Here is a 27,455-nt window from a genome sequence, read left to right on the forward strand (position 1 = left end):
GTAAGAAAGGAAGACTTACAGAAATAATCTGATAAAGAGCAGGTAAGGTACTACTTGGAAAATTTCATAGACTCGTAGGACTGGAAGGGACCTTGAGAGTTCACTGCACTCAAGGCAGGATTAGGTATTCTCTAGACCAGTGGTTCTCCAAAGCCGGTCCGACACTTGTTCAGGGAAAGCCCCTGGCGAGCCGGGCTAGTTTGTTTACCTGCCATGTCCGCAGGTTCGGCCAATCGTGGCTCCTACTGGCTGCAGTTTGCCTCTCCAGGCCAATGGGGGCTGCAGGAAGGGCAACCAGCACATCCCTCAGCCCGCGCGGCTTCCTGCAGCCCCCATTGGCCTGGAGTGGCGAACCACAGCCAATGGGAGCTGTGATCGGCCGAACCTGCGAATGCGGCAGGTAAACAAACTGGACCAGCGCACCAGGGGCTTTCCCTGAACAAGCGGCAGACCGGCTTTGAGAACCACTGCTCTAGATCATCCCCATGTCTAACCTGCTTTTAAAAATCTCCAATGACGGAGATTCCACAACCTCCCTAGGCAATTTATTTCAGTGATTAGCCACCCTGACAGGAAGTTTTTCCTAATGTGCAGCCTAAACTGCCCTTGCTGCAATTTAAGCCTGTTGCTTGTCCTATCCTCAGCGGTCTCCTTCCTCCTTGTAACAATCTATTATGTACTTGAAAACTGTTATCATGTTCCCTCTGCTTTCTCTGCTCCAGATTAAACCATCACAATTTTTTAAATCTTCCCTCATAGGTCATGTTTTTAGATCTTTAGTAATTTTTGTTGCTCTTCTCCTGGATTTTCTCCAATTCACCTACATCTTTCTTGAAATGTGGTGCCCAAAAGTGTACACAATACTGCAGTTGAGGCCTTATCAGCGTGGAATAGAGCGGAAGAATTACTTCTCATGTCTTGCTTACAACACTCCTGCAAATACCTTCCAGAATGATGTTTGCTTTTTTGGCAACAGTTTGTACATATACTTTGGAAGATGTGACTTCTCTAGGCTATTATGAACACCTTTACCATACCACTGAAAATCCATGGCTCACTGGAGACATCTCAGAACAGCAGCACAGAGACAGCTTATCTGCTCACAGAGGGATAGGAGGAGGATCAGAGAAAAGGTGGCTACTTTCCTCCAGGCCGCTGTGGAAGGTGGAGACTCTTACTCTCAGCAGGTGGGGAAGAGGAAGAAGGATGTTCCTTGAAAAGATATTGGGGAGGGGATTGGTGGTAGGAAATATGAGGAGGGGACAAGGAGGAACTTGAGGGGGAAGATGAGAACCAGATTGAGGTGGGGGGAAACTCCAGCAGAGAAACGAGCAGCCAAAGAGAGTATGGTGGGGAGGAGGGACAAGGAGACATCAAAAGGGCACCTGGAAAGATTGTGGGGCTGGGGGATTTGCTATGTTTCGAAGGAAGGAGGAAGGGAACTGAAGGAAAAGGGCAGAAAGATATGCAGAGTTGATGGGGCCTTGATGATTTGTATTCCTACCACCTCACTTCATTTCCCCTCCCACCCCCAATTTTGGAGCCAAATTACTCCAGTGCAAAGAGACCTAGAGAAAATTAACCTGAGTAGGAAATGATACTAACAAATTGGATGTAGTTCAGGAAAAAGAAATGAGAATTATCAGAGGACTTGATTTGAGGAAGCCTTGGCTAAGTGACAACAAAGGGTGGATATAGGAAAGATACAACTGTCCAGAGGCACCAACTTTCTAATGTGCCAGGGGGGTACTTGATCCCCCGCTCCACCCCAGGGCCCACCCCACTCCATCCCTTCCCCCAAGTCCCTGCCCCATCTCTTCCCGCCCCTGCTCAGCCCCATTCTGCCCCCTCCCCCAAGCGTGCCGCCCTCACTCCTCCCTGTCCCCCCCATATGCCACTAAACAGCTGATACATGGTGGGTGGGAGGCACTGGGAGGGAGGGGGAAGAGCTGATTGGTGGGGCTGGCGGGAGGCACTGTGGGGAGGGGAAGGCACTGATCTGTGGAGCTGCTAGTGGGTGCTGAGCACCTACCATTTTTTCCCACGGGTGCTCCAGTCGTGGAGCACCCATGGAGTCGGTGCCTATGTAACGGTCTCCAATTATCTAAAAGGTGTAAATATCAAAAATGAAGAGCCATCACTAGAGCAAGGTAGCCATCACACAGTAGGCCAGTGGGTAGGTTAGGGAACTAGAAGTCAGGAGACCTACATTATTTTCCTGACTCTGCCACTGACCTACTGTGTGACCATTGGGTGGTCACCTAATCTATATGTCCTTTGTTTTCTTTTTCCATAAAGTGAGGATTTTGACAGTTACTCTCCTTGGTAAGATGCTTTGAGATCTAGGAATGAAGAGCCCTGTATAACACCTAATTGATACTGATGAAACTTACAAAGGGAAAATACAGGGTGAAGATAAGGAGAAATTTTGTTCAGCTGTGTAATTGTTTCCCAGAGGAACTTGGAGAAGTCTTGTTTCTGGATTTTTAAAAATGGACTTGACAAAAACACTTAGGCTGTTTACCACGTATGTTGGTATAACTTATGTCCATCAGGGGTGTGAAAAAACCACACCCCTGAACAGCATAAGTTACACCGACGTAAGCACCAGGGTGGACAGCGCTGTGTCGGTGGGAGAGCTTCTCCTGCTGACATAGCTACTGCTACTTGTTGGGGGTGGTTTAATTATGTTGCCGGGAGAGCGCTCTCATGTTAGCATAGAGCAGCTACAGGAGAGATCTTACAGTGGCTCAGCTGCATCGGTACAGCTATGCCACTGTAAGCTTGCCAGTGTAGACATAGCCTAAATAAAGTATCATAGGAAACAATCCTTCATTTGCAGGGAGATGAATTGGATGATTGAATAGGCTTTTTTCTCATCTCTAACTTCTATGAATGTATGAAAAAAATGATTTTTTAATAAGCACAAAATCTGTCTAGATTCCTGAAACTCCAGCTGCATTTGTGTTTTTTTAAAGTAAAATGTATTGTCATTCTTAGAGGGAGTGGGAGAGACAAGGATGTTCGTTTTAGTAACAGCTGTTGGTTTGAGTTCTTGCCAGTTGTCTAAAGACCTCCAAACTCTTTACAATTAGAAGCTTCAACTTGTCTTTTAGAATAGCCACATTCTGGTGTTATTCAGTAGGATTGTGTACTGTGTTTGGAGTCTTTCATGCCTGTTACTTTCCATCTGCTTTCTGGATGAATTTTAAGTCTGTCTTGCTGTGGCAGCGTGGCTGTCTTTTTACATGCAGTAACCGTTCCTTGTAGTTTGCAATTATCCACTTTACTATGGGGACATGTTCTAAACGGAATTGAAACAACACAGTGCTGAAACAGCTTGAAAAGCATTGGGAAAAAATTATCAGTTACCTCTTGTTCTTCTGTTTCTACACAAATAACTGGTGAATAATTAAATTCTAATTTAAAACAAGTTGTGCAGGTGGTTTTACTACACATTTTAAAGATACATTATTAAAGGGACACTATAGCATTTTTTTAAAAAATAGACTACTCTAAAATAATCCATGTTTCTGAGAGTACCCTTTAAATGGTATTCCCATAAAAGATATTTTTAACTGTTTTTGAATTTCTCTGTTCTCCTGCTGGTGTCATCATTATAGGGCACCAATATAAAATAAGCTCAGAACCAAATTTTGAACTCCAAGGGCTCAATCCAGAAAGATGCTAAGCATTTTGGCCCTGATCTAGCAGAGCACGTAAGCACAATCTAAATATTAAGCATGTGAGTAGAACCATTGACTTCAGTGGGATTAATCTTGTGCTTAAAGTTAAAACATGCTTTCCCAGATCATAGCTAGTATGATGAGAAACTTGAAGAATCCCTCCTTTCTTTCTCTCCCTTTATCATAAGCCTCTGTATCCTGCATCATCTTCAGTTGTATCCAAAATCTAGAGTATGTAGAATGAATGATATGTAAATCAGTGGCTGGTATAACTGATGGTCGGTCATACTTTGGTAAACTGGTTAGTTATCTGAAAAAATTACAACTCGCTGCATTACTTGCTTCGTCCTACGTTCCTGCTTGTTTCTGAAAAATGTCAATATACTAAAAAAGTATTCTCCTCCCTTCTCTGTCCCAAAATGTTTGCTAAAAATATTGTAATTAACAATGAAGCAGTTTGCTTTGTGCTATGCCAGAATGCAGTATGCTTCATTCTGCACAACTTCACTTGTACTGGCAGAACAACTCTCTGGAGCCACAGAGTAACTTGTAACAGCAGAAAGGGCAATGTAGAGGAAAAATGAAGATAGAAGATGGATGTTCATAGATTTTTAATGCTAGAAGGGACCATTTCTGATCTTCTTTTCTGACCTCCTGCAGAAGAACCTCTTTTTAATAACTGCTTAAGAAGTTCTTTTTACAAAGTTCCTCTATAGGTTTTCAGTTCTCTTGAAAATACAGTATCTCATCTTCTCTAATGTATCCTAACACAGTAGTCAAATAACCACTGTGGAATAACCACTGGTATATTAGCCTGGTTACATGGACTAATTCAATAAAATAGTAAAAATACCAGCAAGCATTTTCGTACAAGTCTTGCAGCATCTGGTCATACAATAGGATAGAGCTATAGAAAAATGATGTTTTTTCTTTGAGCCTTTGTCTCCTCTCAGGTGGTTCCATTTGAAGGTGAGGATGGTTGTGTGTGTCATACTAAAAGCATATTTATAAAAGGACTTAGCATTTTCTACAGAATGTAAGTAGTCAAAAGATCACTTGAAACACTTCCTGTTTTGTGAAAACCATCTGCACTTTGGATATTTCTGTTACGGTATACAATTCTTTCCTTGGAGGCCAAGCTTAAAAATTGAATGATCCTATTAAATGCATGGCCCCTCCTGACCTCCCACTCTTCACTTCCTTTCCTTCCAATCTCTATTCCTCTCCTCTGAATTTTGAGTCTATTCTTTCTAACGTCAATAATTTTTCTTTAACTGGTTGGATTTTTATAAGCAAATTTTGTTTGCTTGTAAATTGTATAATACAAATTGGTTTATATTTTAACCACTCGTGTTATATATAATTAAATGTTTAAAGTATAGCTAAGGTTAGGTAGCAAATGGTTAATATATTATGAATACTTTATGTATATGAGAATTTATGTATTATGAGAAGTTTATGTATATTTTATGTTTGTTTTTGTGTATATATCTTTTAAAAAAATAATAAAAAGTTAATATAAAAAAATCTGCACCTGGCAATGCTTTTTCTCAGTCTGAATTGTGCCCTAGTAATGCAGAGACATATTTCATCTCCTACTCCTAGATGCTGTTAACATCTATTGAAAGAGAATTTAGCCATTATGCTGCCATGACCCCATAAGATTTTTCCAACTTGTTTACTTGGCTTGGAAAGTGTAGTGTGAGATGCAGAGTAGTGGTAAGAAAATGATGGAAGGATTATATATTCACAAAGAATTACATGTTACATTTGTTAAAACATGTATGGTAGTGAATAAAACGGGGTGAAGAATAGATATATTTTTACTAGCGTATACAAAAGTTTGTAGCACTGGAAAGTTCTACGATAATTAGTAAAGCAAGAGACACTTAATTGAAAAGATTCTTATGTTAATAAATGGATACCACCAGATCAAGCAGAAAATTATTCCTTTAAAAAGTGCTGTCTTAATTTTTAATCAGAGCTGAATGAAGTATTATGCTTATTTATGAATTGACTTTAATTAAGAAAAGCCTGTAAATTATTTTAAAAATCTGATGTGTGTGCCTCCATATTGTAGGTTTCCTATCTGATTGAATCATATAGATGAAATATAATTTTCCAAGGAAATTATACATTCAAGTTGAGTACCTTTTTCTGATCTGCCTCTGCTTAAGAAATGTATCTTTAATGTATGAGAGCACTATTGCATAAATAAAACAAGCAATTACTAGTATATTCTTTTAGCATAGTGCATATTTTAATTATTATTGCTGAGCATACATATTGGAATTTAACTTCCAATTGAAACATATTAAATAAATAAATGTTAAATAAGCTACAAAGTAAATACACCCAAAAGCACAACTTGCAGCTAGAACCAGTGTGTCTTTTTACTGAGGGGCAGAACATTTCAGAAAGCCCACTTGAAAGAAGAAAAGCTGTGCACAATTATATATAAAACACAAATTCCACTATATTTATCCAGTTAAAACAATACTCACACTTATCAAGTAGAGGACATTACTGCTAAATTGCAAATGACAATGACTAATTCTAAGAAAATATATTTTTGTGAAATGTTAATCATGCACTAGAATTTCAGAAACTTTGCTCGTATATGGCATGGAGAGTGCTTAAATCTTGACTGGTCTGTATGATAATGTTGCCTGTGAATAGGTTATAGGTAACTGTATGATGTATTTTATGTATTGAAGTAATTTTAAGATTTGGGATCTGCAGTTATACTAATGATGGCCTATTACTTTACTTCTTACTAGCTTCAGTTTTATCCCTTTCTTACACAGTTAAATAATTCCTTATAAGTAGTTTCATGTTCAACACAAATAGTATGCTGTATCCTCTATAAAGTGTGCATAAGCTTTAGCAGTTCTAAACTTCCAGAAGTCTTTTGTTAGGCCAAAATCATAAGACTGAATAATCTAAGATGTTAAATAGTGCTTTAAAAACTAATAATCCAGTCCTCAAGGAGTACAAAAACACCAAACAGGAACCAAAAATCTTCATATGGGTCTTGTATTAAATAAAAAATGAGTTTCCTGTATCTGGTCTGAAACACCAGATGTAAAACAAAATATCACCAAACTGAACTGGATTTAAGACATGAAATATTTTAAAAAGCTTTCTGTTGCTGGAGGACTAAGATATTAAAATTCAAGTCTGTGTCATTTAAATAATTTTTATTAAGATCCTGTTTTGAAAACCTCTTAAAATTAAATAATTTGTATGTTTAATATTGAGTTAAAAGTTAACTTTGTAAATACTCAATGGACTGCTCTAAAATATTTTTTTCTTCCCAGCTTGCCACAAGTGAATTCTAAAGATTTATTTCAAAAACAGTGGTTGCTAAAAGTATTGTATAGTTTTGTCTCAAAAGCAGAAAGACTTTATTTCTGTTTTACCAATATGATATACTCCTGGGAGAATTCTGCTCCTTAAGAATTCTGCGTCTAAAAATTAAAAATTCTGCAAAATTCTGCATATTTTATTTGTCAAAATAACACAATATAATCACACCAGTTGCGAATATTTTTGTAATTTATTTCAAAATACTTGTCAGTGAGTATGTCTGTAATAATAGAGATAAAAAAAGATTCAGGAAATGTTGCTTGACTGAGGCTCCCACTGTCACCCCCAGGCGTCTGGGACTCCCACTGTATGCACTGAGACAGGTTCCCCTATTGGCTCCGATTTCATGTCTCTGCTGTTGACTCCAGGGAGGCTCAGATGTGCTCCTGGACCTCATGAACTGTTTGCCCTGGAAGGGATGAGGTCTCTAGCTGCTAAGAGGGCCTCCTTCCTACGTCGGATCTGCTGCCTTCTGGTCATGTCCTGTAATACACCCCATTTTGTCTGCACCTCCACCTGTACAGGACTCCAGTTTTTCTGAGTCAGAGGACTCTGATGGTATGCGTGGTCCATTGCTTCTGTTCTGAAGGCATGACTACCCGAAAGTTCTGATGGTGCTGTGGCAATACCTTCCATTGTCTCCGCTTGAGAGCCACTGGTATCTGGCTCCGTGGGCACTGCCACCGCAGTATCAGGATCAGCCAGGTTGGCCATATTGGAGCTTGTGGCCCCAGTATCTGGCTTTGGAACCGTCCCAATCCACCCAGGAGGAGTCCCCAATTTCACCCACCCGTCCTTTGTTGAATAGACATTTGGAATCGGGACTGGACGATGCACCAGTTAGCCCAGCTCCATCGGTACCTCTGGGTCTGGAGAGGCTTCCCTCGTCGCCTCCAGATGTCGCTTTGTCGTTGACACCTTCCTCTTCTCCTGATAACTATCATCAATTTCAGGAGCTGCTAAGAAGAACAGCTAATGCTGTTCGGATCCTGTTGGAAGGGGTGGAGTGCAGGACAGTCAGCACCAACTGTCAGACATTTTGCTTGCATTGGTACCAGCTAGAGTGGCTCTACTGATTAACGATGCCATTCTCCAACTGACATGTACTGTATGACATACCCAGGCCACCTGTACCCCCACCCCAAAAGGGGTGGAAAAGAGATTGTCCCCTCCAAGGGGTCTGAGTTTCTGTTCTCCCACCCTATGCCTAATTCTTGGTGATTCAGGCTGCCATGGAACGGGCCAAACGGCATCCATGCTCCACTCCCTTTGACAACGAGGGCAAGAGTTTGGACCTTATGGATAGGAAGGTCTATTCCTCGGCCAGCCTCCTGTTCTGTATTTCGAACTGCCTTCTGCTGATGGCCAAATATGACTTTTTGAACTATGTCCAGATGGACATAGAACTAGATAAGAACTAGTTAAGTTCCTAGAGGATAGGTCCATCAATGGCTATTAGCTAGGATGGGCAGGGATGGTGTTCCTAGCCTCTGTTTGCCAGAAACTGGGAATGGGCTGCCTGTTCTGTTCATTCCCGCTGGGGCACCTGGCATTGGCCACTGTCGGAAGACAGATACTAGGTTAGATGGATCTTTGGTCTGACCCAGTATGGCTGCTCTTTTGTTCTTATGCTTTTTTACCTACAAAGGATGAGGCCATTCCAGAAGTCTCCTAGACTATTTGTTGCCATAGCAGACCGAATTCAGGGGCATGCCATCTCCACCCAGAGACTCTTGAAGTAGGTCTCAGGGTGCATTACGCTCTATCAGTTGTCGGGGCAGTCCCCACCAGGTGGGATTCGGGCCCATTCCGCATGAGCGCAAGCATCAACTACCGCCGCCTTCCACAATATGTCCCTTATGAACATATGTAAGGTGGTCATGCGGAGTTCAGTACACAGCTTTTCTTCTCTCTATGCCCTGGTGCAAGACTCTGTGACGGATGCCTCTTTTGGTGCAGCAGTCTCCGTTCTATGGTGCACCCTTCTGTTATCTTTTGACTGCTTGTTAATCACCCTCAGTGGAATACAATAGGGACCATCACTCGAAGAAGAAGAGGAGGTTACTTACCTGTAACTGGAGGCTTTTTGAGATGTGTAATCTCTATCTGTATTCCAATCCCACCCTCCTTCCCCTCTGCTGCAGATTTGTTAGATTTGTGGTAGAGAAGGAACTGAAGGTGCAGTCAGTCCATCCTGCCCTTTATCGCCTTGGGTGAAACCATGAGGCAGTACAAGGACGCATGCGTGGACCGATGGACTACTTTGAAAAGCTCCAAGCGCACAGCGCATGTGGATAACCCTCAGTGGAATACAGATATGGACCATCTCAAAGAACCTCCAGTTACAGGTAAGTAATCTCCCCTTCTGCACAAATTCTGCATTGCACAGTTGTGCAGAATTATCTCAGGAGTAAATTAAAGGTGAAAGGTCACTACTTTATTACTGTTCCAGTGCAGCAAAGAGGAAGACTTCAGTATTTGCCTCCAAATAAAGTCTTGCCACTTACAGTTTTCCAAGGTAGATACCAGATTTCTGTACAAAAATGTGCCCTCCTGGAATATATCTGTGATCCTACAGATCTAAACATTTATTCTTCAATAGTGCATGGCTGTTGTCATCAGATATTTTTTTAAAAAAAGAAAGAAAATACATGAGCTTTCCCATCTCTACAGTAACATCATTGGTTCACGTGCTGATCATCACCTCCCTTAAGTATTGCAACTTCCTCCTCTCTCTAATCTTCTTTATACTAACTTTGCCTCATTTCCTTAGTTTGTTCCAAAATGCCCATCTCAAAATGATCTTTCTTGCCTCTCAGTTGCTTCGACTGAATTTACAAAGATTTATTAAGTGATATTAAAAAAGTAACTTATGTTTACCTCCACCTTTGAGTCACTTCACTGTATACCCATTGAACGTTGCATCAAGTTCAAACTTTTCGTCTTTACTTTCTTACGGACCTGTATTATGCAGCCATTGTGCCCTTGTCTCCTTTCACAATGCCTTCAGTCTGCTCTGTTTTGCCACATGGTTGCCTGTCTCCATCCTCAACCCCTTCAGGGACACCAGCCTTGATGTCCCTTTTGTTTTCGCTAACAAATGTCTCAGCACGTTCCATTTTGCCTTTTATACTTGAAATGGTCTTGCAAAATCTGTTTGTCAAGTCTGCATCAGTACCTCATTCAGATCATTCCTAAAAGCATATTTCTGCAACGTCATCTAGAAATTTAAGTATATTTGCAGTTACAAAATATCAAACCCCGTAACGTACACACAACCAACAGTTGTACGACCAATAAAACTTTAAGTGAGCAATTTTATTTCTGTAACCTGTGTCCTCTCCCCCAGCACATTACTGTTGGATGTTAGATCTTCGTTTGTCTGTTAAGTCCACTTAGACTATAAACTCTTCAGGGCAGGGGCTTGTCATCCTTGTGTTTTCTGGGCCGTGTAGAACACCTGAAGGTGATCTAAAATAAGCAATAAAGGAAACACTTATTTAAGGTATATTAGGGAAATGTCCAGTATACATTGTAACTTCCTATTTTGCTTGAACTATAACACTATTTTTTCTGTAAATTGCAGATTGTTAGCCATGCCTTTAGTAAAGAGGAACATTGAACCTAGGCACCTCTGCCGAGGAGCTCTTCCTGAAGGAATAACTAGTGAACTGGAATGTGTAACGAACAGTACCCTTGCTGCTATTATACGGCAACTAAGCAGTCTGAGTAAGTCTCTATAGTTTTGTACTTTTGTTTATTAATGAAAAATTGAGTCGCACAAAGGCTTTAAGTTTGCTTGTTTTAAATGGACAAATTAAAATGTAAGACTTCCCCATTTGGAAAGTGTATAATAATAATACCTCTGCTCTTATATATTGCTTCACATCTTCAAAGGTCTGTGCAAACACCTCCCTGAGGCAGCTAGAGTTTAGATGTGAAAATTGTGGCACAGAGAGACTAAGTGAACTTGCCCCAGGCCACGTAAATCAATCTAAAAGCCAAGATTAGAACATGCATCACGAATTCCTGGCTTCTCGTCCCTTGCTCAGTCCAGTAGACCACTCTGCTTCTTGGCATTTGATGGCCATAGGAAGTTGGTTCAGTTGTCTTTTAAAGAACTTATTTTTTCTTAGGAATCTCTTCTTCCTTTATATGCATATGACACGTTAATACTAATGAGAAATAAGCACACATATCAGGAAGAGAATGGATCCCATTGTCCCCTTGTAAGCAGAATGACAAACAGTAACTGAGGAAAGTTAGAGTAACTTAAGAGAATTTTAGAAAGAAAGTCTAGATTTGTTTAGATTTATTTAAAGAAGAAAGAGCTTCAATTTTTGTGTATTTTAGAAATTCAGATAATTACAATATTTATTTTAGCTATAGATTAAATATGTTTGACTTTAGACTCTTTTCTGCCAGAAACAAATCGTTTCATGAAGTAATTTATGCAGGTAAAGCTCTTAATTAAAAAGTCAGTCATGTGACTTCACTAGGTTTCCAACTCTGTAGGATAATGGCACTAGATACTATTCTTTTGAGCTTACATTTATTAGGAAAGTTTGAGTCAACTGAACTTGTTTAGAGAGCAGTGAGCTCTGATTAATCCACCCTGTACTAAACTGTGTCCAAGAAAAGTATCATGTTTAAATATCTGACTACAGTTCTAAATGTTGTTTAATGGGAGTGAATCTCATGGGGAATGTCCTCAGGATTCTATTTCTATATATATTATGGCAGAGCTATTGTGATGCTGAAGTTAAGATTGTGTCCTGTTCTGTTTTGCACTGAAAGCAGGAGCTCTACACAGAGGGCCTCTGTGCATTTCCACTTAGAGGATTTGGCACCTGTGGTATCAAGCTATGGAACTGCATAAAAAACTTGTTGGGGGGGGTACAGGAGTGCTCTTGTGCTGGTGCTTGTCATTGGCTCCATCTGCACAAGAGAGTGCATGCCATTGCTGCTGAGAGCTAACAGAACTACCTCTCTTATCCATGAGCTTGTTTTTCCTCCAGTGTTCTGTTACAACTGTATTGTTCAGGGAAGTGTAGTTGGGAGCCATTCGACCTCAAGTTACCCTCAAAACTGTCAGGTCCCGAACCCAGCTGGGGTTCAAATATGTGCATCTTGCTCAGCTGTATTTCCCGAAACAGATGCCTCTCAGTTTATTAGTATTAGGATCATATCTGAATCCTTATGTGCAAGGGTTGGCTAGTATAGAAAATAAAAATGTTTATTCTCAAAAGAAAGCATAAAGATTAATTTATGCAAAATTTTGATCGTTATTTCTGAACACTTCAGGAAGTAGTACAATACTGCCTTTTGTCCCAGACACCAAGAATGTATTGTCCATCCAAAAGAGGGCCCTGAGCGCAGTGAAGGGTGTGTTTTGGTGGCTCCTGCAATGGAAGAGGGTAAAAAGGACAAGATGGCCCAGGTCTTGAGAGATTTCCAGCCTCCTCAGGACTTCTGGGCTGGGCTTAAGGTCTTGTGAGATTTAGCTCGTGATTTGGAGCCATAATGTCTCGCAGAATTTGTCAGGAGATTTGGAGCCATGATAAGAGCAGTGTGCTCAGTCACTTCCTTTTTGCTGCTTACCAGCAGTGAACCCACCCTCCCTTCCTGTGCTAGGTTGCTGTGGGCTGTGCTAGTTGCCACTGTGGAGCGGAGAAAGAATTTTTCCCCGTATCACCAGATTGGCGGAGGCTGCTTGGGTTTTTTTCGCCCTCCTCACAGCAAAACCTAGGGATTTGGTTTTGGACAACCTGAGGCTGGAATTCTCCCCCTCCCGGCGGTAACAGTTTGGATTTATGTCAGTATCGTGTAGTTGTTGCAACTTTTGTCTAGTGCCCATTGCAGGACCTCACTGATATAAGCTCTTTTTTGAAAAGAGATGCTCTAGGATTTACTTTGGGGAAGTTCTGTGGCCTGTGTTCTACAGGAGGTCAGACTAGATTATCACAATGGTCCCTTTGGGCCTTGGCGTCTATGAATCTATGACAGACCCTTGGAAAGGAAGGTACTGAACCAGGGAGAGTTTAGACACAGGCTGAGCCTGCTTCCCTTAAAAGACTCAAACTTTGGGTTCCCAAAAGGAATAAAAGACTGTAATTGTACTTGAGAATTAAGAAGCATGCAGACCTTAAAGATATTTGGAACTGAAATTATAATGGGTGTAAAACTCTGTTAACATAAATATGATACTCCTTTGTTTTAAGTATTGCTACGTTGTCCATTTCCCTTCTACTTCGCCCCACTTCCTTAGTTTCTGTGGTGGTGAGATCATCCTGGCCCAATAGTCAATAATAAATTAGTGTCACTGGGGTCCTGTAAAAAAACCACCAGTATGTGATTAGGTAACTATGTGATTATGTAACTAAAAACTGTTTCATAATATATATGCAGAAGGGGGCAGAATTAAAGTTTAACAGGCAACCATGCTGCATGGCCCTGATACTTTTTAATCTATACACCATGGATATGCCAGCGACAGAGTCGAGGAAATTCATGTATGCGGATGATATTGCCCTAGCTGTTCAGCACACAAGCCTCCATACCATCAAGTGCACACTAACCCAAGATTTTAGCACAGTGACTGATTATTTCCAATGCGGGAAACTTAGGCCTAACCTGAAAACTAAGGTGACCACTTTCCGTCTGAACAATAAAATGTCTAATACCAAACTTGATGTGCAGTTCTACGGTAAGAACGTCAGCCATTAGGTTAACCCAAAGTATCTCAGCATTACACTGGGCCAGAGTTTGACCTTTCGACAACACTTTGAGAACACTTGTGATAGGGTCAGGTCTTGTGTTATGTTTATCCGGAAACTGGCCAGAACATCATGGGGCTTCAGTCTATGGACCCTATGAACCTCAGCAATTGCCTTGGTGTATTCTGCATCTGAGTACTGAGTGTCAGCTCACAGAGGTCTCATTAAACTCCTTGATACACAACTCAATAACACTATGCACATAGTGTCAGAGACGCTCAGATTGATTCAAGTTGACTGACTCCTGGTCCTGTCGCATATCCAGCCTCCACAGATCAGAAGAGCTGCTGAGACATCTTGCTTTCTCAATCATGTCAATGCAAACATGAGGATCCATTGCATGATGACCTGCAGAACCCAGCAAAGACCAGATGAAAATCCTACAGTCCTCTTTGGAACTGCATGAAGAGCCTTTCGCTCAACTTCAATGCTGAGGCTCAAGGAAAGAGCCACATGGAACGTTTTGATTGCTCACAGCAAGCAGCTCGTCACTGACCCTGCCGAGGATCCACCAGGTTTTGACTGGTGCAGATTGAATCGCATCATGACATCTCTTTGGAAATGTGGACAAAAACCCTCTTTAAATGGAAAATGAGCCAAATACCTGTATCCAACTGTGGTCACCAGGCACAAACGATGGAGTACATCATATCTGAGGGTTCCCTTCATTCTTCGCTGGGGGCCTGAAGGACATTCACCAGCTCACTGCTGCGGCAATGTGCTAGCTATCAAATCTAGCTGTAAATTTGTAATCATTGCTAGCTACCCAAGCCATACTAAAGAAGAAGACAGGCAACCATAAGTCTGCCTGTTAAGTGCTTGATTATACAACCTGAATAATGTTCTTAATGTAGGTTTTTGTAAGTAACTTCCTTGTTTTTAAAAAAAGAAAAAGGTAAAAAAACCCATTATATTATGTTCAACTGTAACAACTTTCTCCCATCATGTATTATTGGTCAGGTGTGAGTCCTGAACCTTCAGCACCACAGCACAGACTCTTACCACCTGAGCATCAGGATTTAGGACAAAGCTTTTATCCCAGAAGTGGGCATGGGCTGTTGGGGCCACATGCTAGGCTCAGGGTTGGCCAGTGGAAGGCTAACTGAGCTTGTGTGTGCTGTCTCCCTCCATCTCTTCTCCATCCCTGGGAGCTCAAAGGAGCTTCTGCCCCCAGAGGGGTATTGGGGAAGGGCTAATGGTGCCGTTTGCTGGGTCTGGGGAGGAATGGGGCTAATAGGGTTAAACGTGGGGTAGGCCTGATCCAGCTGTGTCCCCTCTCACTCTGCTCTGGCAGCTCTCGGGCTTTCTCAGTGTAGTGTGCTGATGATGATTAGATTAGAACAATCATGGTCAGTTATTTTGACATGCTGCTAAAATGATAATTCCTGAGCAACCCACTCAAGAGAAGGGAAATAGCAATTTTTAACAATTAATATATTTTGGCCAAACCAGATTGGAATTTCATTGCACGAGTGAAATGCACATCTCTAGCCCCCAGGGCTTTGTCCCCTCCAGGGTTAATACTGAGGCCTGGTCTACATTAGAAAATTAGGTCAGTATAACTATGTTGCTCAGAGGTGTGAAAAATCCACACCCTGGAGCGATCTAGTTAAACTGACCTAACCCACTGTGTAGACAGTACCAGATTGATGGGAGAATTCTCCTGTCAACCTAGCTGCCGCCTCCTGGGGAGGTGGAGTCGTTATGCCGACAAGAGAAGCTCTTCCGTCTACATAGGTAGCGCTACACTGAAGCACTACAGTGGTGCAGCTGCTTTTTAAGCGTAGACAAGACCCCAGTAAGAGTCAGACCTCTTCCTTGAGCTTTGTGCATACAGAACGCTGGCTGCTAACTCTCCATCTTGGATACTTTTATATAGGCTTGGAAGAATTAGATTTTCATTGGTAAACGTTGATTTCAGGGCCAGGGCCAGACTTAGGGAAAATGGCACCCTGGGCAAACTTGCTTTTTGGTGCCTCTGGCCCCTATGGGCATGGTGCCCCCCCATTGCCCCTGGCCCCCTGGGCTTCCCAGTCTTCCCACCCTCCCTTCACCCCAAAGGCCTGCTCCCCCTCCTGCACCCCCTTCACTCCTAACTCCTGCATCCCCCTCCTGCACCTATGTGGGGAAACAGAGCTGGATGCACGAAGCAGCTGGCATTGCTGCTCGCTCCCACCAGGACTGTTGCTCCTCTGCTCTGCACACTGTGGGGGAGGCGAGGAGCAACATTATGGCTCTCTGCATCTAGGTCACTTTCCCTGCCTGGGCTGCATAAGGAGAGGGCATGAGAGCAGCAGCTGCTGATGCCTCACAGCACAGCCCAGGTGGGGAAAGTGACCTGGATGCAGGGAGCCCTGGGTGTGTGTGTTGGGGGGGGAGGGAGGGGAAGGAACTGCATAAAGGAAACTGTGGAATTAAATTTTTGCATGAAATTGGGGCAGCCAGAAACCCTGACCCAGGCCTGCCACCGAGCCTCCCCCTCCCCTTCCAGCTCGCACCACCCAGTGGTATGAACCTCTGGGGGAGGAGGTGGGGCCGGAGCAGAGCTGCAGCAGCTGAGGGCTCCTCTCTGTCCGGTGCTGGTGGAGAGAAGTGGGGCAGGGGCTGGGCCGGGTGGACAGGAACCAGCACCGCAGCCCCTTGGCCGCAGCATGCAGGTATAGAACTGGGCTGGGCCAGCGCACAGCGCCATCTTTAGCAGGCAGCCCTGGGCAGCCGCCCCGGGCAACCGCCCTGGCCACCCACCCCAAAGGCCGGCTCTGTTGAGGGCATACGCAGACACTGATGGAAAAATATAAATGCTGCTTGAGAACTTATTAGGGTTTGATTTAAGGATATTTTCTTTGTATATGATGTTGACCGTTTGCTTTGTAACAGTTATAAAACGTCAACATTTTGAATCTTATCTACTCTCATTAAATAATTGTCTGACCCTCCCAGAATTTCCCACCACTGCGAAAATTTAAATAGATAAAAATTAAAAAATGCTTAAAAATAAACATTATCAGTCAAAATTATAAAAAAATCAAATTCTGCCAACCCTACTTTTATAGTAGTAGTATTAATATATTGCAACTCTCTTTTCACTTTCTCTGATTGCTGCCCTGTGAACTCTAATATCCTATCCTGTGCCGCCATGCTTGCTTTTACATTACTTCTCAACTGAGGTTAAGATTGTGCTAATTTTAGCTGCTTAAACATTGTAGTGTCATTTTTTCATCCTTGTGACGGACACCACAATGATAGTAAATGCCATCTTAATTTAGTATTCATTACAAATTCAAAATAAAACCAATGTTTAGGCAAAAAGAAAAGATATATTTGCCAGTAGTCCTAATTTGCAGATCTGTTAGCAGTCATGACATGTATAGGAATTCCATGGTTTCAGGGTGTTTCCCAGATTCCCACATTGGAGTCACCAGTCAAGTGTTATCTAATATGGCTTGACAGGGGAATCAGTCAACTAATAATGTTTAGATACTTCTGGCTGAGAAGCAGAGGTGCTCACAAGGGACATGAGCAGGCAGAGAAATACAGGTTGGTAGTAACACTAGTGGAACTTGATGGGGAAAAATAAAATCCTGTCAGACCGAAAGGTGGGAGAGGGCTTGCCAAGTTGAAGAAAGGGGATTATTTAAGCACAACTGCAACAATGTGGGCAAACGTGTGGAGAAAGTGGAGCAAATAAATAAGATCAGCAGAAAATAAAATTGGAAAAGTGTAACAGAAATAATTTTAAGCAAAAAGTACAATTGCATGAGAACACAGGCAGCTGATGTGGCAACTGCTTACATGTTTTTGTACAAAATAAAGTGATAAGTGGGAAAAAAATCACTCTTCTTTTAAGCTTTATGACAGGGCGGGCCAGATGGCTACAGGAGATAGTCTCTGTAATTAACACTGATAGGTTTTTGCTCCTCGGGCTCATCTGCATCACTGATTTGTTTCTTTTCTGTACCCAGCACTAATAAGTTTCATTTCTTACAGAAGGTAACTTCAGAGACATCTTATTCAATATGTTAATTCAGATTTTTTGGGGGAATTAATTGCAATTGATTTTTGCAGAGATTGCTACCAGAGATCAACTACAGATTCATGAAAACTTTATAGACCAATGTCCCACAAGTTATTTACTGCGGAAGTTGGAGAGAAATATAATGATACATGTTATTTGATGAAAAGTACTAGTGATCTTCTCAAAAGACTTAAGTATATTTTGCAAACCACTTTGTCAAGAAAAGTCTAATATGGAGTAGAATGAGGATGATACTTGTAAGTGCAGGGAGGAACTGCTTTTTGGTGTCTGATATCACAGTAACTATAAGGAAACAGTAGAGCTTGAAAGTTTTTTGGGGGGGTGAAGTGGAGAGGACTCTCAGTTTATTTATCTATTTGGGGTGGCTGGGGAGGAGCTTTTAAAATTAAGGATTAACAGATCACCTCTGTTGTAAAAACACTGATCCAGAAATAGTAATGGGTGATTGCAGTTTGACTTTTGGAATGTCTTATGCATAGATTTCCTGCTGTTATTAGAAAGTGAAGTAACTATTTTTTTCTTTTTTGCAAATAATATTTAGCTTTTCCAGAAGCTGTGTAATACTGTTTTTAAATGGTTGGCTTTTAATAGCACAATCAGTTTTTAATATGGAAGCTATGAGCCTCCTAACTTTAGACAGCTTTCAAGTTCTCAGCTTTCCAATGTATCAACTAATTGTTTTGTTAAAAAATCTAATTTAAAAAGTAATATTCTGAGCAACTAGAAAAGCTGTGTCTAAGAAATTGTTTGGACCATGTTCATTTGAGTTATCTGTTACAATGTTATTTTACCAGATTGTTGTTGTTATCAGCAGGAAGTTAGTGTTCCAGTCACCATTCATTTTTAGAGCAGCAAGTACAGTTGAAAAAAAATTTCAGTGTTAAAAAGAGAAAGTTATTAACAAGCAGATCTTTAATCATCTCTTCTACCTCCTTTAAGGTAACTGACAAGATTGTTTTTCTTCTTTTAAAGCACTTTTTGTAAACTTTAGCTTTTGATTTAGCCACAACATCAGAGGGAGTCTGTGAAAGCCAGTAAAGAGCCTGGGGAAGGCTAGTGAAGCAGTTTCTCCCATACTATCTGTTTTGCAAAATGCAAACTTTTAACATATATTTTTCCTAGCTCTTCTGATTGTAAAGATAATCTTCTGAAAGTGAACAGATGCAGTGTTGTCTTATTGAATCTACAAGTACTCTGAAACAATAACTCTGAGCTGCAAACAGACCATTCATTTTAATGGAAAGTAAATTCTGAAGGCTGAAGATGAACATTTAAATAGAGGCATTGCTAAAAGTTTGTTTCCCTTTTTTTTCTGGTTCTGGTTTTCTGACTCTTTGTCAGCTGTCCCCAAGACTTTTATTGGGGGGGTGGAGAGCAGAAAGATGGCACAATGCCACGTCTATCTCCCCACTAGGTGCGCTAAGGAGAGCTTGGGTGCACCTCAGGATCTAGCTCAGGGGTGGCCAACCTGAGCCTGAAAAGGAGCCAGAGTTTACCAATGTACATTGCCAAAGAGCCACAATAATACATCAGCAGCCCTCCATCAGCTCCCCTGCTTCCAGCGCCTCCCACCCACTGGCAGCCCCACCGATCAGCACCTCCCTCTTCCTTCTCGCACCTCCCGATCAGCTGTTTCATGGTGTGCAGGAGGCTCTGGTGGGAAGCAGGGAGGAGCAAGGGCACGGCAGGCTCAGGGGAGGGGGAGGGAGGGGGTGGAGTGGGGGCAGGGCCTGTGGCAGAGCCAGAGATTGAGCAGTGAGCACCCCCCGGCACATTGGAAAGTTGGCACCTGTAGCTCCAGCCCTGGAGTCAGTGCCTATACAAGGAGCCGTATATTAACTTCTGAAGAGCCTCATGTGGCTCTGGAGCCACAGGTTGGCCACCCCTCATCTAGCTCATTATGTTATCTACAGATTTTGACACCACACTTAGTGAAGGTTCTACTATTCAGAAGCTCCCCCACTCGGAAAAGAAAGAAAATAAAATCAAAATATTGTAAATTTTCCTTCATCCCTATTCTGTGAGCATCACTTGTCACTGTTAAATTAATAGACTATATTTTCCAAATAAAGGATCCAGGAAAGGGGCGTCTCCTCCAGGGTTCTAGAATGTGGACATTTTTCACTCTCCAGCAATAGATTCCAAAAGGATTTCATTGAACAACCCAGCAGTCAATACACAGCACTGAAGGGCATGTTTGGAATGTCCTTAATTAACAACGTGTACAGTTAAGCCTGGTTATAGGGCACAACTTAGAACTTTAACAGAATTCTGCCACTTCTTGCTGCTCACTCTTGTTCAGGTGATTAATAAATATACTAAATTATACCTGACTTACTGTGGCTCACTACTATTCCCAGGATTGACTGAAACTTTTTAAAAGATAGCAATAACATTGGCTACCATGGAGTTTTCAACACAGAAGTGGATTTTAATGATTACATGTTTTTGTTAGCAGCTCAGCTACTTAAGGAGATGGTTTAAGTTTATTTTGATCTGTCTGACCATTTGCATTGCATTTAACTGTTCTGAATGTAATACTGCATTGCTAAAGTGCGTAGTACGTTAGTATACTGTAATTCTTTTACGAGTGTTTAACTGTAATATCATGCTGTTGAAGCAGTGTTTCCTGTGTTTTTGTAAGTCTTTAACAGATGGCATTCTCCATTTTTCTCTACAGGCAAGCATGCTGAAGACATATTTGGTGAGTTGTTTAATGAGGCCAACAACTTCTACATCAGAGCAAATTCTCTTCAAGACAGAATTGATCGCCTTGCTGTCAAAGTTACCCAGCTGGATTCAACAGTAGAAGAGGGTAGGTAATTGCATAAAAGCACTGAACCAGAAGTGATGTTGACAAGGTCACAGTAATTAATTACACAACAATCCCTGCTTTTCCTTTGGAATAATGCTGAGCTGATAGTTCATCATTGCAACAAAACTTGCAAATGATGTAGTTATGTAAATTAGGACCAGAGTGGATTGAGAGGAATTCAGAGTGATCTAAACAAGCTAGGTGAATGGGCAACATGATGGCAAATGAAATTAAATGTAAATAAATGCAAAGCAGTACACATTGGAGGAAAAAAATCTAAACTCACACACTTACATTTTTCTGAATTAATTATATCAACTCAAGAATTGGACCTGGGTAAGTCTGAATTTTGAGCGGGGTATGTGATTCCCAGCTTGAGGAGACATACTTGTATTAGCTTTCATGGAGCAAGTGTGCTAATAATAGAATATAGCCATAGCCGCATGAGCCGCCTTGAGTACGTATCCAGTTTCTCTGATGGGCATGCACTCTGGGTGGCTAGCCCCTCCTGCTGTTCATACTGCTGCAGATCCTTCATATAAATCAGTCGTGCAGCCTTATCTAGGATCTTGTGTTCATCACTGGTCAGCCCATCTAAAAGTAGATATTGCAGAACTTAGGGTGGTTCAGAGGAATGGTCAAGGGCATCAGGAATGGTCAAGGGCATGGAAAAACGCTCATATGGAGAAAGCGTGAAAAGACTGGGGTAATTCTCCTTAGAGACAAATAAGGGGAGACATGATTGGAGTATATTTAATGAACGATATGGAGAATATTGATTGAGAACAGCTGTCTCATTCACAAGGACAAGCCAATCTCTAACTATTAGAGATCAGGGTGAGATTAGATGAGAGGTGTTTACACCTTCTGAGGCATCTGGTGACACTGTTGGAGATAGGATGTGTACTAAATTGATCTTTGGTCCGATTCACTATGGTAATTCCTATGTTCTCACGTGATGCATTGACAATATTTACTATACAAATTAAATATATAAATATTACTTCAGTTTTGCTACTACATATGAGTACTGAAAAGTTTGTTGAAATATTTTCAAATAAAAAACTCTTTAATGTTGTAAAAATGAGATCTCAATTTCGGTCTGTAGTAATATTAGAAAATATGCACAATTAAATATCTTCTTTTCCTCTCTAATAGTATCGTTACAGGATATCAACATGAAAAAAGCATTTAAAAGTTCGACAATACAGGACCAGCAAGTTGTTTCAAAGAACAGCATTCCTAATCCAGTGGCTGACATCTACAATCAGAGTGACAAACCACCTCCATTGAATATTCTTACACCATATAGGTATGGATAAAGTCAGTGCCTAAATTCTTGTACTGTGCTATTCATCTCGTTTAATTCTAGATACATTCTTAGCAGTATGGAGGAGAATGGGTAGGTAACTATACAGTACAGATGCATTTCTGAACACAGGGTTTGAGGTGTATCCCCAGGTTTTATGAGGTAATAGTTTGAGTCACCCCTTTGCACATTGCAAGATGATATAATGTTAACAAACTGAATAAACATAAATAATGCAAGGCTCCGTCAGACTGAATGGTAACAATTTATTTCTAGGGGGTTAATATTTTTCGTATTTGAAAAGTAAACCCTATTATTAGTTTCATAGATTGGCTTTCTGTGAATCTGGAAAATGGCTCATTGGATATAATGTAACATAATTTGGTTTTGCAGTGCTTTGTATATGGAAGGAGCTGTAGAAATTATTATATTAAAGATACTCAGTCTGAGCACAGGACTGTGAGCCAGACACACCCAATTATTAAACCTCATTCTTACACTGATTTCCTCTATAGCTTTAGATAAGTCACTTAATCTCAATTTTAATTTATCCATGTGCAAAGGAGTGTTGTAAGTTATTGCCATGCCAGATGACTTTCAACTAATGAATGTGGTTCCATAAATACCTAGATAGAGATCAGCAGCCCCTCCTGGGTGCAGTGGAAAAGGGACACTGTCTGCATACCTGTCGAGTGCAGATAGTTCCTTCTCTCAAAAAATTAACATCTGAAAGTGAACCTAAGAAGTGGAGATGGGTACTTTTTTAGTGGACATATTATATGATGAGTTTTATGGATTGTACTGAATGGACAACTGGATTTTCATACTGTAAAATAAATGTAAACTGTCATACGGTTGTGATGAATAATTGTACTCCATTTCTGCACTGTGGTTGAAATCATCCCATTTCAGAATAATGTAAATCTGAACCTGATTGGTAACAGGAAATTGAGGTTGTCATTGAGTATATAAATACTGTAAAGAAAAGGAAGAATATAGTAATTACCATTTTATTCTGTTTATCTTGAGTTTTGGGTGCTGCTGCTGTTTGTTTTCATTTCCTGACTTTTTCCTGGCAAATAGACAGGTACAGTAAGCAGGATTTCATTCTCTGTTTCCATTAGATTTATAATAGTCTGTTTAAAGACTCTCATTTTTCAGTCTTTTTCTAAGTATTCTGGGTAATACGTTATCATTTCTTTCCCTAAAATGTCTTGGGTATTAGATTGCTTAAATATGAGTGATTGTTAAATATAACTAATGCTTATAACAGGATGCCGTGATTTCTGATTGTACAATATTTTTGCAAAAAGTACGCCCTTCTGCTTCGGTAACTTATCTGAAAAAGCTCTATATAAATAATATATATATCAGTGATTGCAGCGTATTTTTAGTATCATTACTTTGAAGGTATAATTGTAGATCATTTTAATTGCTGAATATTTAAAAATTAAATTAAAATTTTATTAAACCAGTGCTCATAAATAGCTGAATAATGAAGTATTTTGCATATCTGTTTGTGCTGCATAATTATACCTGGGTGACAGTGTATAGCGGTGTAACTGAGAGATTTTGCTTTAGTGTACTCATAGACCTTAAAGCCAGAAACGCAGGCCACAGAACTTCATCCATCCACTCCTGTAATAAATCCATAACAACTGTCTGAGTTACTCAAGTCCTCAAATCATGATTCAAAGACTTCTTCTAATTCTGTTAGATATATTTTAGTGTAGTTCATTTACATAGATGACATTGCTCTGGAGATCTTTCATAGATGTTGAACTAAAATTATGTGCAATGTACTTTATTTGGCTTACTACAGTTAAACAATAGAAAGGGACCAAGCTTAAACCAACAAAGCTCAAAGCTGAGCCTCTTGTGTTTTAAATGACATATTATTGACATTTGCTAAGCTTTTCTTCCATTGTGTTTACAGAGATGATAAGAAAGATGGTTTGAAGTTCTATACTGATCCCTCCTATTTTTTTGATCTTTGGAAAGAAAAAATGTTACAAGATACAGAAGATAAACGAAAAGAGAAGAGGAGACAAAAGGTAAATAGCCATATAATAAATATGTGTAGAATATATATACAGAATTTATGCGTGTGCATTTATCCAGGCTAAGTTGTGCTTAGCTTATGTACATGTCTAAAGTCTCTTGCTACTTAGATATGACTGAAATAGTAGGTTTCGTATTAGAATTTTGATTACAGTTTATTTCTTTTTACTTTAAGAGGTTTGGAAATGGAATGAAACAGAACTGTAGTTTCTTTTAAATCCTTACTATTATCTGCTTTTTAGTATACAGGAAATCAGCCATCTTTGCCTCGTTGGGAAGAGTATATGCCTTGGTAGGAATAAAGTTTGAGTTGTAATGTTTTTTATAACGTTTCTTTACCTTTATATTCATTATTAGGTGTTCTTTATCCAGCTACCCCACACCCACAGGAAAACACAAATTTCAGATAATTACCCTGTTATTTCTTTATATTCTTTAATTGTGACTCTTCTTTTCTACTTCTATTGGAAGACTTGGTGAGTAAGGTAGCACAGATATTTCATGGATCAGCAACTAGAGTGGATGTGTATTAGGAATGATACTCCTTGCTGCTCCTCAAAGCCAAAAAAAAAAATTAAAGTTCTTCATAGAGAAGAATCTTCCAAATTTTTACTAGTGTGTTCAGGTATTTGACTAGCAGGGGTTAGAGGCATGTGCATCATCTATAGTGAGGATGTACACATATATATATATATTTAAAGTGTTTGTTTTTAGCTTGCATGGGATGAAGAGTTTAGTAGATGCTTATTCATGTTGCCACTTCGCTGCTGATTGGTTTGAGGAAGCTCTGGAAGGGCCATAAGGTTCTTCATGCAGTCCCAAGAAAGGAGAGTGAGAAGAAAAGGTAGATGAATCAGCAGTTGCCTATCTTATTCAACATAATGTCCTCCTGGATACCAGGGAAGGGGCCTAATTGGTCTAAAGGATTCCGGAAGAAAAGAGCTCCAAGTAAGAACTATCAGACTGCTGATTTGGAGAGTTGCATGTTAAAACTTAGAATGCACATATGTCATCTGCCTCTAAATCAAAGTGAAGAGTCACCATAGTGAAACTTCACTCCTCCAAATTCATAAAGTGAAATTCACTCCTTCTGACCCCAGTGGATTCTCAGCATCATAAATCACATAGAACATTCACCAGGTCTGTTAACACGAACGTAAAATGGAACTACTGTTTCCGTTGCTGCTCATAGAGCCTACAAGGAACCCTGCTAACAGAAGGGAGGTGGGATGCACGCCGGCCAAGAATAAAAATAGACTGAACTGGAAGGGTTGGTCAGCAGGCTCACTCACCTGAAGACTGTTAGCCACAAGGAATTGTCCCAGTAGTCAGTAGGGAATTCTACCGTGCATTGGGAGAGAACACAGGTCTTCATTGCAACTGTGTAGAGCCAGACAGCTCTGGGTGGAAGTTACTGTGCATTAAAAGTAGGGCTGTCAGTTAATCGCAGTTAACTCACGTGATTGATTCAAAACAATTAATTGTGATTACAAAAATTAATTGTGATTAATCACAATTTTAATCGCATTGTTAAACAGTAGAATACCAATTAAAATTTATTAAATATTTTTGGATGTTTTCTACATTTTCAAATATATTGATTTTAATTACTACACAATACAAAGTGTACAATGCCAACTTTATATTATTATTCTTACAAATATTTGCACTGTAAAAATGATAAAAGAAATAGTATTTTTAATTCACCTCATACAAGTATTGTAGTGCAATCTCTTTATTATGAAAGTGCAATCTCTTTATTATGAAATGTAGATTTTTTTGTTACATAACAGCGCTCAAAAACAAAACAATGTAAAACTTTCGAGCCAACAATTCCACTCAGTCTTACTTCTTGTTAAGTCAATCTCTAAGAGAAACAACTTTGTTTACATTTATGGGAGGTATGCTTTCCACGTCTTATTTACGATGTCACTTGAAAGTTAGAACAGGCATTCACGTGGCACTTTTGTAGCCAGTATTGCAAGGTATTTACATGCCAGATATGCTAAACATTCGTATGCCCCTTCATGCTTCGGCCACCATTCCAGAGGTCAGGCTTATATGATGATGACACTCGTTAAAAAAAATAATGCATTAAATAATTTGTGACTGAACTCCTTGGGGGAGAATTGTATGGCTCCTCTGTTTTATCTGCATTCTGCCATATATTTCATGTTATAGCAGTCTTGGATGATGATCCTGCACATGTTCTTAATATCAACACTTCCACTGCAGATTCAACAAAACACAAAGAAGGTACTAATGTGAGATTTCGAAAGATAGCTACAGCACTCGACCCAAGGTTTAAGACTCTGAAGTGCCTTCCAAAATCTGAGAGGGTCAAGGTGTGGAATAGCTTTTAGAAGTCTTAAAAGAGCAACACTCCTTTGTGGAAACTACAGAACCCGAACCACCAAAAAAAAAATCAGCCTTCTGCTGGTGGCATCTGACTCAGATGATGAAAATAAACATGCGTTGGGCCACGCTGCTCTGGATCATTATCGAGCAGAACTCGTCATCAGCATGGCTGCATGTCCTCTGGAATGGTGGTTGAAGCACCAAGGGACATATGAATCTTTAGTGCATCTGGCATGTAAATATCTTTCGATGCCGGCTACAACAGTTCCATGTGAATGCCTGTTGTCACTTTCAGGTGACATTGTAAACAAGAAGTGTTCAGCATTATCTCCTGCAAATGTAAACAAACTTGTTTGTCTTCGTGGTTGGCTGAACAAGAAGTAGGACTGAGTGGACTTGTAGGCTCTAAAGTTTTCCATAGTTTTGTTTTTGAATGAAGTTATTTTTTTGTACATAATTCTACATTTGTAAGTTCAACTTTCACAAAGAGATTGCACTCTAGTACTTGTATGAGGTGAATTGAAAAATGCTATTTCTTTTGTTTTTTACAGTGTAAATATTTGTAATAAAAAATAAATATGAAGTGAGCTCTGTACACTTTGTATTCTGTCTTGTAATTGAAATCAGCATATTTGAAAATGTAGAAAACATCCAAAAATATTTAAATAAATGTTATTCTATTATTATTTAACCGTGCAATTAATTGCAATTAATTTTTTAATCACTTGACAGCCCTGATTAAAAGTGCCATGATGCATAAAAAGGCTACAAGAATTTGTGGAAGGCCCAATTCATCTGAGGTAGAAAAGCACCCCCAAATCCTGCTTTGCCTCCAGCATTTATAATAGTGTTAAATACAAAAAAAGTGTTTTTAATTTATAAGTCGCACTCATAGGTTTGCTGTGTGAAAGGGGTCACCAATACAAAAGTTTGAGAAACACTGTCCTAGACCCTTAGAATGTTGTTGGAAAGAAGATGACAAGATTTTGTTCTGTTAGTTGAAGAATTGCATTTTGTGTCTTGAATTCCACTAAAGGAATATTTC

The 27,455-nt window shown here is 40.2% G+C and overlaps 1 protein-coding gene across 9 annotated transcripts in view; it reads left to right on the top strand.

Moving 5' to 3' along the window:
- The window catches only part of WASF3 (WASP family member 3), a 143,159-nt gene that overhangs the window by 98,630 nt on the left and 17,074 nt on the right, over window positions 1-27,455 (top strand). For 5 of the 9 annotated variants that reach the window (XM_048846183.2, XM_048846207.2, XM_048846200.2 and 2 more), the window contains 4 exons: window positions 10,642-10,784; window positions 20,548-20,682; window positions 21,841-21,994; window positions 23,928-24,045. In XM_048846183.2, the coding sequence (XP_048702140.2) occupies window positions 10,652-10,784; window positions 20,548-20,682; window positions 21,841-21,994; window positions 23,928-24,045 (540 nt within the window). In that variant the 5' untranslated portion in view covers window positions 10,642-10,651. Of the gene's footprint in view, window positions 1-10,641; window positions 10,785-14,096; window positions 14,692-18,432; window positions 18,807-20,547; window positions 20,683-21,840; window positions 21,995-23,927; window positions 24,046-27,455 lie in introns of those variants that run through there. The other 4 variants (XM_075127537.1, XM_048846220.2, XM_048846227.2 and 1 more) reach the window with 4 other exon arrangements.

Source organism: Caretta caretta, chromosome 1, assembly GCF_965140235.1.
Source record: "Caretta caretta isolate rCarCar2 chromosome 1, rCarCar1.hap1, whole genome shotgun sequence".
NCBI lineage: Eukaryota > Metazoa > Chordata > Testudines > Cheloniidae > Caretta > Caretta caretta.